The sequence below is a fragment of the Drosophila willistoni genome, chromosome 3R (assembly GCF_018902025.1).
Source record: "Drosophila willistoni isolate 14030-0811.24 chromosome 3R, UCI_dwil_1.1, whole genome shotgun sequence".
Lineage (NCBI taxonomy): Eukaryota > Metazoa > Arthropoda > Insecta > Diptera > Drosophilidae > Drosophila > Drosophila willistoni.
Window position 1 is genome coordinate 8,655,109 of NC_061086.1, and position 14,838 is coordinate 8,669,946.

The following is a 14,838-nucleotide window of genomic DNA, read 5'->3' on the forward strand; positions in this document are numbered from 1 at the left end:
AGAAAAATTGACAAAAAACCAACCAAAAACCAATACAAAATGAAGTAAGTAAGTCGTCTCGCCGACTTAGGTATACCATACACCAGTAAAGCAAGTATTTAAAATATATTAAACAAATGCATTTTCACATAACTCGACTGTTTTTTGTCCGATTTGGTATTTTGCTGGATATACAAATGTAGGTATCAAATTTAAGTGTGCCAAATTTGATTGTATAAGGTAGAAAAATACGGGATATAATCGAGTTTTTCAAATTAAACGGGGGCGAAAAGAGGCGTGGCAAATTCTTTTTACATACATACACCAAATATGGTGTCTTTAGCTAGTAAAGTTTTTGAGATAAACGCTTTTTTTAAATTGCGGGAGCGGAAAGGGGCGTGGCAAAAATTTGAAATAAACTTGATCACTCTACATACTACACGAGTCTACATACCAAATTTGGTCGTTCTAGGTGTTATAGTCTCCGAGATCTAGGTGTTCATAAGGACAGACGGATGGGCGGACAGACGGACTTCGCTAGATCGACTCGGTTGTTCATCCTGATCAAGAATATATATACTTCGGAGAAGCTTCCTTCTGCCTGTTACATACATTTTGACGACTTTAATATACCATTACACCCTATGGGTGATTGGTATAAAAAAATTGTGTTCTCATCGAATGTGCTTCCCAAAACTAAACAACAAGAAGCAGCCTTATGTTTGAACATTGCCACCCATTCTGCAATTTCACAAATTGATCACTTGGGTATATTGTGCGCCACAAAATTCGATGCAGATAAAATTAAAGTGCACGAATATAATAAAAAATGTTTTGGGACCATGTTTTCTGGAAGTTGATGTCAGTGTTTGCAAGTCTCTTGTTAAGTTAAAAAGAAAATTTAGTTCCTTAAAATTTGTATATGTGTTTTCTAGTATAACTAATCTGTATTGTGTTTGTCCAGTCTTGTTTGTAGTCTTATCTTACTTTGCGATCTCGTTTCTCTATTTTCCATCACTTTTTATCATATTTAAGGCACCTCTTAAAATTCCACAATTCTGCGAAACACGATGGCTATCCATTGAATCTGCACTTTCCAGAATTTTGCATCAGTGGATTGAACTTAAGCTACACTTTAGTCTTGCAGCAACAAAAGAAAAATGTTTCAAGGCGCAAAGCTTGCATAATATATTTTTCATAATACTTGGCACCATTCAAATGTCAAATCTTGGCTCTTTTCATACAAAAAAAAAGAATCTCTAGAGCAATATCACAGAAACTTAAAAACTAAATTGGCTTTGTCAATTACACATCTAGTTGTAGACTATAATATACGTTATATATGTAATATGACCTTTTGTTGTGTGGTTAGTGTGCATTATGTAGTTAATTGGGAATGCACTTGAATCCGACAGATCAGATCAGCACAGGTAGCTGATGATCGTGTCTGGAATTGTGTAAAATTTATGGCATTCATTAGATGAACTCATTCATTCAATCAATATGCGCTAAATTAACGGTTTTGTCAAGTGCAATTCTAAGTGAACTTAAGCGTAATTGTATCTCCTTCGCTCCTGTCACTGCCATCTGCTCTCCTCTCTTACTCCTCCGCCACTTAACCCACTACGCACGCGTCGTTGTTGGTGTTGTGGTTGGGGCGTACACGTGATAATCGGTATCGTCAATACCCTCTTCATCCACATCTCGATTGACCAGTCTCTCGCGCATACCATATCGTTGTCTGAAAGCGATGAAATGATTATTTAATTAGCAATTTTTTCACTTGCTAAGTAAAATAAAACTCACTCTAAATGCGAACGCCAAATAACCAAACCAGCATACAGGCCAACCGATGCCAAGGCCAAGACCACCAAAATAATGCTGAGCAACATGTGGCTTTCGCTAATTGCACTAGAATCAACGTCCAGAGGTGTCATTTCAATATTCTCCGCCGTAAAGCTCTCAGTTTCTAGTTCCTGAAGACCATGACCCTTGAAGCGCTCTTCCATCTCCTCGGAATCCTTGCTTTCGTCACTATCTTCGTCACCGGATTCCAGAATTTCGACATCATATTTATAGTTTTGGGCCAGCACTAAATTCGTGGCAGTATTTAATTGATCCTCATCGCGATGTGGATAGGCATGTTGTGGTTGCAATTCAGTTGAACTGGAAGCAATATCTGAAACCGAGTCAATATCCTGTAACGGAAATAAAAATACAATTTCAAATTGCAATTAGTCACGTAATGAGAAAGCGACGGCCAAACCGTTATTACTTATTAACTAACACAACGCATGTCATCGAAAACCGCTTTTTATAATTATATTTAGTTTGGCACGTGATTATAGAAACACTCATCTGTATTTGTACATATATTCGTTGCTTTATTATGGATTTTACACATTCTCTAGCGTGGGGGGAGCTAAATTAGATGATTGTTTGCAAAAACTTTTTTTAAATGATCTTTTGGCTTACAATATTATTAACCCATACCGAATTAAGATCTATGTATGTATGTACATGGATGAGTCAGATAATTTTGAATTACTTCAACTGAAACTGCTAAATTGCATTACGCATGGTGCGAACGAAAAGTAGGGGAGAGGGCCCAGTTGTGACTCAGGCCCAGTTGTGACATTCCCAAATATTTTTGAAATGCGGTATTGAATGACAGTTTGAGCCCTGTAAATCATGTTTGTTAGACGTTCTGCAGTTTTTGGACAGACCCCAACGTTAATAATCGTATTGTATATACGCGTACCAAACATCGTTTTGAAAATCGTGCGAAAAAGTTGTTTTCCATTTTTTTCAAAGTACCAAAATTTTGTGAAATCAACAGTGAAAAGGTGAGTGCAATGCATCAAAGTATTGTATTTGCCGTATATTTTGTGATTCTATAAAAATTTATGTGATTATGTAGTGTATATAAAAAATATAGATATAAACTTTAAACTATAAAAAGGCCCGGTTATGACTTAGCTGGGGTGCCCAGTTATGTCCCATTTTTTTTTGCACTCGGATTATGTAAAATTGTCAAATTCCAACATTTTTGTTGTTGTTTAACAACAAGGAAAGGAAATTTACATATTGAGACCAGTTTGTCCAAGAATATTCTGGAAGATCTCCATCGGGAATGTTCATTCGAAGTGCGCTAATATGCAAGCAAGTTATTTCACTTGCAAAAACTGCGAAAGTCACATGGACGACGAGGGCTTAAAATCGTTCTCATTTATGGCCATTTTCTTTTGGGTTTTTCATTGTTTTTGGCTTTGAAGCCCTTCATAATAAGTAAACCATTAAATCACAACAATTCGTGTGACATTCCTTTCATATTTTCTTATTTTCAGTGAATTTCTTAAGTTGAGTCATAACTGGGCCACTTTTTTTTAAAGTTAAAAAAAGTTATCCAAATTAAATCTGTTTCAAAATTTTTTGAGTAACTCAAATAAACATACATTCTTTGGAAAAAAGTTGCGTTTGGTTAATATTTAAATGTTAAATTTCTTAATTTTTCATTTTCCCGAACTGAAGAAAAAATTTCGAGGTTTTTCAAAACCCGGGTCATAACTGGGCCCTCTCCCCTACCTATATAGTCAAACTTATATAGATAAGTCAATATAGATTGATTTCTATGTGTTCATCGTATTCTTAAAAATTTCGCTTTAATGCGGTTTTTACGGTGCATATCTTCTTACTGTAACTCATGGAATGCCGAGGGAAACACCCAAGATTAGGGAAAACCCCAGAAATTAAAGATAACCAAAGAATGAGAAGAAGACAACTGTTCGACTAGATCTTGATATACTTTAAAATTTTGTTAAGAGTAAAGTAACTAACTAAAATAATTCCTTAATTCAAATCTTAATTCTGACTTCACCATATCTTTAACTTCAAATAATGTTTACAAAAGTAATTGAAAAAAATATAAACTTTTTAGGAACAGCATTTTTCGAAATGATTTGGCTGGTCCGACTTAACCCGACGTTCTCAGTGCATATTTCGATAAACGAAAAAATAAACAAAAGAGATTATTTTAATCTTGAACGGTCAATTACTGTTTACACTAAATTAATCCGTTGTTTAATTTTTTATATAAGTATTTAAAAACGGATTACTAACCCACATCTGCCACTAATCAGCATTTTGTTAAGCAAGCACTCGTTGTAAAATGGCTTAAATGGCATGAAAAACATTTAGCTTTCATTATTATTATAATTATTATTATTATTATTATTGTTGTTTGCTCTTCTTATCCGAAGCAGACAACGAGAGCAAGGTCGGAAACTTGAATTGCATAATGCCCAGTAAAGTATTTTCTGGAAATGCAAATAAGCTTTAGTGAAATCTGATTTGTAAACCTTTTGACTTGGACTCTAATTTGAACTGATCTCAACTGAACTGAACTGAACTCAACTGTATAGCATATATACATATGTAGTATTTCTGAAAGGCATTATAGTAATTAAATACAGCTACCTTTTCGCTTTTGTCTAATTGAAAGCAAAACAGATCTCGAGTGTATGGAATCTCGACATTGAGACGTCACAGTTTAAGAAATTACCTAGAACTCCAACTGACTCATCGTACCACCCATAACCCAATCTGATCACTTAAAACCTCCCCCTCCAACCAGTTGTTGTTCTTGTTGTCTCTCTCAGTTATAAGACCGATTTTTTTTATGGAATTTCGTGACTAAGCTGCTTAAAAACCCTCGCTTGGGGTTTCTTTTTTCATTTTCATTTTTAGTTAATTTTTTATGCAAATGTTTTTAGGGGGCACTACTGAAAATTTTATTGCGTGAGTTTGGTAGCCTTAAAAGGTAAAACTCTGCGCGTGTCTTTCTTGCGTTTTTGCATTTAATCAAAGTGAAAATAAATAAATTTGAAAATTTCCGGTTCTGTTTTAAAAATAAACGAAAAACTGCATTTTGACGACGCCAGACAACGGATCGTTTTGAAGCGTTGAGGCGCGGGGTGAGCTGAGCTGAAGATGGTGTGAGGTGGTGCGGTTCAGAAACTTGACTTTCGTCTTGTCTTGGACTGTTGTTGGCTCATATTTCATTACTTAGTGCGTCAGAGTTGTCAAGCCGGGCTTTGTCCGTTGTCCCAGTTTGGTTTACCCTTCTCTTTGAAAGTACATTACTTACCTCCTTCAACTTCTCGACAGCTGTTTTATTCGCAACGGCATTCAAATCACTTAACTCCGTATCAATTTTATCCAAATCCTTAAGGGGATTGGCATGAGCTACAAGAGAGAGGAAGAGAAAAAACGAGAATAACAAAATTAAGCCAATTAAGCAGAAATTTAGTCTTGCTACATAATTTCGCTGGAAAGATAAGATTTCTTTACAAATATTTATTTAAGAATTTTCAACTACCACCTAAAAAACAAAAGGGGAAGCTCAACAAAAGGCCAATGACAATATTTATCTTCTAGCGATAAGTTTAATTATTTCTTTCACGGAATCTGTGAAACTCAGACAACTGAAAAGTCTGTGCTGGCTGTAGGAGAGACTTATCAGACAAAACAAACCGCAAAACCAGTTCATCAGATACAGATACAGAGACAGAGATACATATGTACATATATACATACATATATACTGATGCTTGGCCAAACACTAAACACATTTCTAATGCCAAAAGCTTATTGCCATGCGTCGCACATAAAAATTGGAATTTTTTTCTGCTTTTGTTTTTGTTTTTTTCGTTGTCAGCCAAAAATTCCATTTCAGCTTTAAGGTTGTCCTATAAACCCACCGTCATTAAGTCATTGCCTGCTGTCTTGCATTTCATTGCAATTTGACATTCAATAAGTCAGTCAAGATTCATTCACTACGTGTTGACAGGGAGAAAGAGATTGGGGAGACCAAACATTAAGCCTGGCAACAAAAGACGGGTATTAGAAGCCACTGACATGTGCCAAAAGTTTTGCTTATCAGAGAAATAAAAACCCGCACACGCAGTGATATCAAATTTAATCATATCTTTGACATTGCTTTTGGTGACCAAAATCTTATCGGTTGAAGGTATGAATTCGTATATATGAAGATAGATACATTCGGCGCACATCTTATGCGAACCTTGGGCTGTCATTATAGAAAACACATATTTATGCGTCATAAAGTTGGTTAACAAACCGGACAGGTCCATCTGGACCTCTCGCTGACCAGGCCAGGTCCAAGCCAGGCCACTTAACATTTAAACAGTTAAGGCAAAAGGTAAGGGTAAACTGCCTATCCAAGTGGTTGTCTGTCCATCAGTCAGTCTCTCCTCTTGGTCTTCTCCAGCTGCGTTCGAAACTAGTTTCGCCCGCCATCAGTGGTAATGTCTCTACGTAGAAAAATAAATATTGAGACGCGGCTTTGCTTGGCTTTTGTACCCTGTACTTAAAAAAATTAAAGGAATATCAAAGTCTTGGAAATAAAACACCTAGGATATGTTCTAGATATTTCTAGTATTCTGACCTCTTTAAAGACGTAGTTTCCACCTTTTATGCCGCTCCCATAAAAACCTAGTCTAATCCATCTCTCTCTATACACGATGTTGTTTTGTGTGTGTTTCAATAGTAGTTGTTGTTTTCATTGAATTGTTTTCTAGATGTCATTGTTGTTGTTTTTATTGTAGATACTTACTGCATATAACCAGAAGCAGCATAAAGCCAAAGATTTGTATACTTTTGCTAGTACGCATTTTTACAAAAAATAATTTTCCTTTGCTTATCACAATTATCACTCCTTATCACTAGCGGAAATTTAAACTTTAATGTCGACTACCTCGTCAGTAGATACGATATATATTTGATGAATAAGCGTTGGGAATTTACTATCACTTCGGAATTCTAAAAAAGTTAGCGGCTTTATAATATAAAAACCAAACGATCCGCTTGGCACTTGTGTTTGCGACGAGCTTTGCTTTCAGACTGAACTGAGTCAACGGCGCACACATCGAAGTAAGTTATCCGAAAAGCTTTGCATTTGGTTAAGAATAAACAAAAAAATTACGATCAAGTCAAACAATGTGATTTAACTATAACAATTAATTACAGGAATGTAAAAGTAATTGCTTAATTTACAGTTTTCCTCATGAAAAATTTAATTTTAAATACAATTTGGAATAATTACACAAAGAACAATATAATTTTTAAATCGTTTGGAGTTGCCGCTTTCTTTACCAACAGTTTGTTAACTGGTTCTGTTAAAGCTTTTCGTTAAACTCTTATACAAATTGTCTGTTAACAATATGTCGTTAGCTAAAACAAAAACAATGCCGTATTTCAACAATTTTGAATATTATCTTAATAGTTAACCAATTTGTGTTTATAACTGACTGATTTTTCCATGTTGGGGGGTTTTACATTTTCAAAAAATTTCTTTGTTTTTTAAAATAATTTTTATTTGCATGTAGCATTTTGGATTGTGGTCATCGTAAATGTATGTAAATGAGTGATTTTGTTTTTATTGTAGGCCAGTGTCTTAATTGTTGTGTATGTGTGTGTACAGTAAATTTGCCATGGCCCAAGCTTCGCTCTAACAATTTACGTATTTACAATTGAATCTTAAGTTTTTATCTAAACACCAACTTTATACTCAACAATTTATCTTAAGTGATATACTAATTATGTTTATAGATAGATATATGTTTGCATTCAAAGCTTCAACATTTAAATTTGGGCCAAAACTCAAGAACGGCCCACAAAACACCAAAATTGCCATGCCAAAAAGCGAGCACCGCCTGATCCGTGTCATGCGTAAACACATATACTCACAGCTTACAAAGTAGGTAAAAATATACAACATATCGTATATATGTACATATACAAAGATGACGGATGAACGAAGTGCGTTTGGAATTGGGCATGGCGGTGAGTAACCTGGCAACCGAATCAGCGAATCCCCAGTGGAAGTCAGTCAGACAGTCTTAGCTGCTGCATCACAGATGAGCAAGAGAAACCGACCAGCAGCTTCGCTTCGGACTGACACCGCACTGTGGATGCGCCACCACTAGTATGTGACTAGCAATTGATAAAAACATTCAAGAATAAGTAGCGTGAGGCAGCGAAACTTTCTGTACACAACGGAAAAACCTACGCAAGGGTCGAGAATCGTTGGGTGAATTGTATGCGTGTGTATATGTGTGTGAGATGAAAAACTTAAACATACATTGATTCAATTGGTATGCAGGGCGATCTAAACGAATTGTTCTTGACTGTTGGCCGATAGCTCCATCAGACGCCATGCAGCCTTGGGATTTAGTTCGTTCCGATCGCGACACAATACCCACACATAATGCACTCGCATCACTTTCTCCGGATCGCCCTCGACCACTTGGGCTTTCTGGTCGCGTACACACATTATCTGCTGAGCCTGGAACGTGATAATCAGCACAGGTCCTTGTTCCATAACCTTGCCCATGGCCAATTCAATATTCTCAATATCAAGAATTTTTGAGTCCAAATATAGGCCGGTCTTTTTCGCATTCAATATGGGCGTGGAAATGATGCTGTATGTGCTCTCAAAACACCAATCCTTGAGGATATCCAAATCGCCTCGTACAATCGCCTCCAAGATGTTTGGTATGATGTCCGTTTCGCAATCGTGTAAAAACTCCTTTTGATCGAAGTTTGGATCGATTTTCACCAGCTCCGTCATCGTTTCGGACAATTCTGTCTTTGAAAAGATGCCGCCCATCACGTCCGACACCTTCTCGGTGAGGAGGCGGGATGCGCGTATCACTGGATTCTCAGACTCATCGTATTTAAGTTTCCAGTCCATTACTTTGTTCACGTACGTATTGTTGTTCTTGAAGTTCTCCCACGACTGATAAAACTTGGAGTCCTTATGCAGCTCCATGCCTGCGAATAGAGATTAGTAAAAATGATTTTGTTTTTTAACTGCACGTGCCACTTACCAGTCGCTTCTGTGTTTGCTTCCACTACTCGGTCACAGTCCGTCATATCGACCTGAACCCGCTTTCGCAGCTTCGCTGGCGCCCGATACACACGATTATCTATGCTCGTCGTATCCATTTCCTTCTTAATCAATTTCGTTGTGTCCGAAATGGCTTGGAATGCACCGGACTGCCCCAGTTTGCCGCCCGTGTCTGATATGGTGTCGCTAACTCCCTTAGCAGTCTTTGACAGCTCCTCACTGACCTTTTTGGCCAAATCCGATTTGGAAGCATCGTCGATGACATCGCCCACCTTCTCCTTGATGGCTCCCAATTGCTCCTTCAGCAAGCTAGATGACTTTTGAGCTTCGGATTCCACTATATTAAACTTTTGCCGCGCCGATTTCAGGGCATCTGACTGCTCCAGCTTTTGAGCCTCCTCCCGGAACTTCTTGATGCTCTCCTTCATCTCTTTGTTTTTGTCCATTTCCGTTCGTACATTGTCAATGAATTGTGAGAAGAACCCGGGCCTGCGTCCAGGCGTGCTGTAATAGCGTTGCTGCGGGTTGGAGAGGCAGTGTTGGTGCAGTTGATGAGGATGATGGGGATCAAGCCGAATTAGCCAAAGAAGACGCAGGCTTACCGGCTGCTGTTGGGGCACGTTATACGTCGCATATTGGCACGTAAAGAGGCAGGCTCGCTCTCGCGCAAAGGCAGCCAATTTGTACTGAAATAGACGAGATGGAAACAAGTGAGCGGCGGGGGCCAAAATTTAACCTCTAAGCAAATGCAAACACAAGCACGTGAATTCCTATCTGTTAACCCATCGTTGTCGGCGCAGTGTATGCATGAATGAACATACCATTGTAAGGATTTTACACGTTAAGAGGATATTTCTTCGGTCTTTTGCTGCAGTCGTTTGCCTGAAAAACTCGCGTCAGAAGCTTTGAAATTTATGTAATTCCTTTGCTGCTGCTTGCTGCTCGCTCTTGGACCACGCACGTCAGCCACGGTCAGCTGTTCGCGGAGTATATGTGTAGTGCTGGTAGGCGGCCGCTTTTTTCAGTGGTGGTTAAGGCATGTGGCTGTGAGCGCGCAATTCGAATTCGAGTAATTGTAATGCGTGTTTATTGATGGGGGCGGGAGCGTTATTTATAATGTGCAGGATGATGTCAACAACAAGTGAGCTGTATTTTCTGTTCGTATTTATTTACTAATTGAAAAAAAGTTGCCAGCCTGCTCAGGAATTTAGCAAAGCAACTGTCTGGCAACACCCAGAGAAAACGAAGTTGAACCGTTACTCGGAATTATTGACGAAGTTCATTTCAATTCCATAACTTTAGTAGCTGTCAATCAGTTGGTCGTATTTCTTGGAATTTTGTGTCTGCAATTTGGCGTCCTTGAAATTAAGTTTTGTAAATTTGTGTTCAACCCAAAGAAGTAACGCTAATACTTCAGAAACTCCCCCAATCCCATTTCCACTTGATTTTGAGGAGCGCTTTTACAAATTGCGCAGCACAAAGTCAGACGCGCAGTAACGGGACTTTTTTTGATAAATTTCTCTTTGAAATGTTTCGCAGCAGTAGCAGCAGCCTGGAAGGCAACGCAGCCGCAACAACAACAAGCGTAAGTTGACCGCCATTACAAAATTTCCCAATTCGGGGAAATCTATTTTTTTTATCGCCTTTTTTAATATTTTAGGACAATTTTGGCGCCTCAGCGACGGGTTTTAATGCTAGAAACGGTGGTGCTGGAGGTAATCTCAACTTGTTGGGCCTACAAGACATGTATTTGGACACGGTCGGTGGTAATATACCAATTGTGCCAACACCGCCGCCCACCCCTTTAACCCCAGAGTCTCCAGCTCCATTCGGATCGCAGGCTGCAACTCAGTTTCCCTTGCTGACGGATAATGCCAATGTTAATGCGATGAATGCTGCCACTGCAGCCAACACACTGTTATTTCAACGCCAATATCATTACCATTTACTGATTCAACAGCAACAACAACAATTGGCCTTGGCGCAGCATCAGTTGGCCCTTGCTGCTTCGGCGGCAGCGGCCAATGCTGCAACGAATCATCAGCAAAAAGACGAGATAGCACGCTCTTTAAAGATATTCGCTCAGCTGACAACGAACACGGCAGGTGAGTGTGAGTGGGAGAGAAGATGTTAGTGGGAGAACAAAGAAAGAAAAACCGTTACTTCAGTACAGTCGACAGAAACTTGAGGGCGCAAAGGTCAATGACATATTTCGTTACTCTTTTATTACAGAGCATGCCGCTGGTTCTACCCAGGATGTAATGCAAGAGTTTGCATTGAATGGATATGTCAGCGATGATTTAAATCGCTTTCAATCGGTCCAGTCTCCCCAATTGCAACAGCGGCATTTGACGCCCACCTTTACAGCCGCATCAGGCAGTGCCGGAGCCAATATGGCTGCTGCCACAGCAAATGCATTTCCTATGACAACTGCCAATTGGCTATACAACTACCGTGAGCAGTTGAACAGTGTGTGGCGCAACATGTCCTATATGCCAGCAGCTACAATGGCTGCCGTGCAGAACCAGGTGAATGCCGTACAGGGTGCTTTGAATGTGCCTATTCAACTGTCGGAGCCAATGCGCAATCCCAATCCTACCAAGATGAACAAGCGTTATAAAACCAAAGAGGTGAGTGAAAATTATAGAAGAATTTGCAGATTTTATGGCACTGAGAAACCTTTACAGATTAGCCGCCATTGCGTCTTCTGTGAGAACAACAATGAACCCGAGGCAGTGATCTACAGTCATACTGTGCGCGATAGTTTTAATCGTGTGCTATGCCCCAAATTGCGCACATACGTGTGCCCCATATGTGGGGCATCAGGTGATTCTGCGCATACCATTAAATACTGCCCAAAGAAACCTATTATAACCATGGAAGATGCCATCAAAGCGGAGTCCTTTCGTCTGGCCAAAAGCAGCTACTACAATCAACAAATGAAAGTATAAGAGGCAATCTCAAGAAAAGCGAGACCAAGACTCTGGCAGTCTCATCTCGATTACTTCCAACTGAATTTTTTTTTTTTTTTTAATTTAAAGACCTTATATATGCGCCTTATAGCGCCCGGCGCGTTCGATTTGATCAAGTTTTCGAAACTTGTCTAAGCAAGTCAATCGGAGTGAATTGATTCAGTTCACTTAAACTTAAATTTCATATAATATTGATATATATATGTATGTGTTCACCTCGTCTCTTTTGGGTAAGAAACTATGTAATATTTTGATCGAGGAATACTTACAATATCGTAATACTTGTATAGTCGTTGTGGCCTATTCAAACATCTTATAATCCGAAAATATTTTGGTGTACAAAATTTCGCCAACATATTTTTTTTTTTTTGAAACAATAAGCCAAAAAAAAATTTCCACTGGCCTTTTTATATATATCCCACTGATGTATTTAACAATGATATAATTTCTGTTTATTTATATATACATATATAAATATGTATATGTATGATTTTTTTTAGTATTTAATTTAATATTTTTTTTTTTCGAAAATAACACTGAATTTGTAATTTAGTTTGAAATTTTGCTAAAGGAAAGAGCAAAGAACACTTTCGAGGGCAACAAATTCTTTGTACAAGTTTTTAAATATTTGACATTCGTTATCAAGAAACAAACAATCAAGCAAAAATGTTAATAAACCAATCGGATTTTTTTTTTAATTCGTGTATATTTTGATAATATACAATTTTTATTATATTTATTTAATCATTTTCATTCAAACACATTCCAAGTAAATCAAAAATGTTCATTTTATTACATTAGTTCATTTTGTATTATTTTTTTTATTTAAACGCAAAAATTATGAAGTTGAAAAAATGCAATCGATACAAAAAGTTCGAAATAAAGATATAATTTCCAAATCTTATATAGATAATGTTGTTTTGTATTTAAATTGAAAAATGACAAATTTTTAATCTTCATCGCCTTCCCGACGTTTTTCAAAGAGGGCCAAAAAGATGCCGTCTGTAAGATCTGAATCGGGTCGGCAATATAAACATTTTTTGCCAATGTTAGCAATCTCACTGTCGCCGACACTTTGCCACTTGTTGCGCAAGGCCTTCTTGCCGCTAAGCAATTTAAAGGATGGATTCACTTGCAGGCAAAATTGGACTACTTTCTCGTTCTCCTCCTGCCACAATGAGCAAGTGCAGTATGCAATGCGTTTAACATTGGGAAAAGCCCTCATGGCATGTGAAAGAATCTTGGCCTGCAGTCCGGCTAGTTTGAACAAACGATCATCATCCTTCTGCTCATCAACGACACTAATGCGATTTTGCATGCCATTGCCAGAGCAGCTGGGATCGACCAGTATATACTCAACATCAGGACAAGAATTGGAATCTAAAGGAACAGTGTATAAATCTATCAAACAAGTGGGTTCAATGGCCATTTCAAATTTTACTTACCCATGGTCAAAGCATCACCCAAGATAGGAGTTACTATCTTACAGCCAGCCGCATCTGTAATGTTACACAATGTTTTGTATCGGTCCCCTGACTGTTCCACTGCATAAATGCGTCCCTTATTTTCCATTACATTGCACAAGTGGACAGTTTTCATGCCCGGAGCAGCACACATATCCAGTACCGTAGAACCAGGTGGCGGGTCTAGCAACTCGGCCGCCAGGCATGTGCCTTTGCTTTGCAAGATAAACTTCTTCGAGCGTACAAAATCCTGGGATGCCCAATAGTAAGCAGTTTTCGGGTGGAATATTAAAACACTTGCAACATTTATGTCTGTCATAAACTCATCCTCTTCCAATGACTTAATGGCTGCTAAGAAATCGGGATAGCTTGCGTCCGCTGGCAACTCCTTACGCCGCCATTGCTCACTGGCCAAGTACTCCAATGCGTCAGCGATGCTGAGCAGATTCGTGTTGATGCGCACATAACGAGGTTTGAAAACTACAATGAAATGAAAGATTTCGGTTTAACAGAGTCTCTGAGAAATTTGTCATTTTATTCTTGTTTTTCTGCTCTTAAATAACTAAATTATTGTTCCTTCTTAGACTCATCCTGCTCTCCTTCCAATGGAGGAGGATCTTTTTCGCGAATGGCTTTAAATACATACATTGCCACTATGGCGTTGGCGACCAGAACGGCCGTCAGCACTGAATAACAATTCACTTCGAAAACTGTCAAATTTGGAAAAGATTCTTGTAGCCAATTCTGTACACCGTAGAATCCAAGGAACGGCAGTGTGAACATTAACACACTGTAAGCCAGCAGCCAGAGAAATACCTCAAAACTATTGTCCTCAGCTTGTGGCTGGGGCTGAGCGACATAAGTGTCTGCTACCTCATTTTCCTTCTCCAACAAGGAATTTTCTGCTTGCTGTTTCTTATTTTTGTTTTTGCCCATTCTATATTTGACAATTACTCTTCTAACCGGCTAATACTGTAAACCTGCCTTCTTCCTTGGTGAGTGCTCCAGTAAGGGCTTGCTGCAGTTTCTCCTTGAAGCGGCGCACTGTCTGTACGGGTTTGCTCTCGCCGTTTAGCTGCTTGCGTCCAAAGATTAGCTCAGTCACTAGAACTTTTGCAAGCGATGGGTCCAAATTGGGATTCTCTGTCAGTAGACCGGTGTCTTCAATGGCCTGGTCTACGGCACCCCGATTATCGCTGTAATGTTTCAGAACCGCTTGCAGACTTCGAACACGCTGCATGACGTAGAGATAGAATAAACATAGGGTTTCTTTCATACTTGTGGTTTTTTAAGCTTACCGCATGCCTTTCCTCGAATATCAAAGATTTGATGGACTTTTGTTTCTCCAATGCAGTTCTCAATATTTTTGCAGTGGCCCGGTATTGGGTTGGAACTTTTACAGAATGATTAAATTTACTCATAATGCGTCACGTGTGTTTGAATTAGAGCTGGGAAATAAATGGAACCAGTGCTGTTGGTTTAGCAATTTAGTTGG

At 38.6% G+C, this 14,838-nt stretch overlaps 5 protein-coding genes across 7 annotated transcripts; 1 reads left to right on the top strand and 4 right to left on the bottom strand.

Moving 5' to 3' along the window:
• Window positions 1-1,142: 1,142 nt before the first annotated feature.
• LOC6651606 lies at window positions 1,143-6,938 on the bottom strand. The gene is made up of 4 exons (XM_002073254.4): window positions 6,614-6,938; window positions 5,126-5,223; window positions 1,786-2,177; window positions 1,143-1,720 (listed from the first exon to the last, which is right to left on the bottom strand). Exons 1-4 carry the CDS (start codon window positions 6,669-6,671, stop codon window positions 1,603-1,605), a joined length of 666 nt encoding a protein of 221 aa, XP_002073290.1. The 5' UTR covers window positions 6,672-6,938; the 3' UTR covers window positions 1,143-1,602.
• Window positions 6,939-7,044: 106 nt separating this feature from the next.
• On the bottom strand, window positions 7,045-12,348 carry LOC6651607 (mitochondrial import inner membrane translocase subunit TIM44). 3 transcript variants are annotated; one of them, XM_023180770.2, is made up of 4 exons: window positions 12,150-12,348; window positions 9,511-9,594; window positions 8,889-9,426; window positions 7,045-8,832 (listed from the first exon to the last, which is right to left on the bottom strand). In XM_023180770.2, exons 1-4 carry the CDS (start codon window positions 12,234-12,236, stop codon window positions 8,168-8,170), a joined length of 1,374 nt encoding a protein of 457 aa, XP_023036538.1. In that variant the 5' UTR covers window positions 12,237-12,348; the 3' UTR covers window positions 7,045-8,167. The 3 variants fall into 3 exon arrangements, with proteins under 3 accessions (XP_023036538.1, XP_023036537.1, XP_015032099.1); XM_023180769.2 differs by having other exon boundaries at window positions 8,889-9,594; XM_015176613.3 differs by lacking the exon at window positions 12,150-12,348 and adding an exon at window positions 9,730-10,057 and having other exon boundaries at window positions 8,889-9,594.
• Window positions 10,174-12,784, top strand: LOC6651608 (protein nanos). Its single transcript, XM_002073256.3, has 4 exons — window positions 10,174-10,493; window positions 10,569-11,013; window positions 11,141-11,538; window positions 11,596-12,784. The coding sequence occupies exons 1-4, from the start codon at window positions 10,437-10,439 to the stop codon at window positions 11,857-11,859; spliced, it is 1,164 nt and encodes a 387-aa protein (XP_002073292.2). The 5' UTR covers window positions 10,174-10,436; the 3' UTR covers window positions 11,860-12,784.
• LOC6651609 (28S rRNA (cytosine-C(5))-methyltransferase) lies at window positions 12,682-14,807 on the bottom strand. The gene is made up of 4 exons (XM_002073257.4): window positions 14,642-14,807; window positions 14,328-14,577; window positions 13,326-13,823; window positions 12,682-13,260 (listed from the first exon to the last, which is right to left on the bottom strand). Exons 1-4 carry the CDS (start codon window positions 14,762-14,764, stop codon window positions 12,830-12,832), a joined length of 1,302 nt encoding a protein of 433 aa, XP_002073293.2. The 5' UTR covers window positions 14,765-14,807; the 3' UTR covers window positions 12,682-12,829.
• LOC26529101 lies at window positions 13,848-14,334 on the bottom strand. The gene has a single exon (XM_015176614.2). The coding sequence runs from the start codon at window positions 14,277-14,279 to the stop codon at window positions 13,911-13,913; it is 369 nt and encodes a 122-aa protein (XP_015032100.1). The 5' UTR covers window positions 14,280-14,334; the 3' UTR covers window positions 13,848-13,910.
• Window positions 14,808-14,838: the final 31 nt, after the last annotated feature.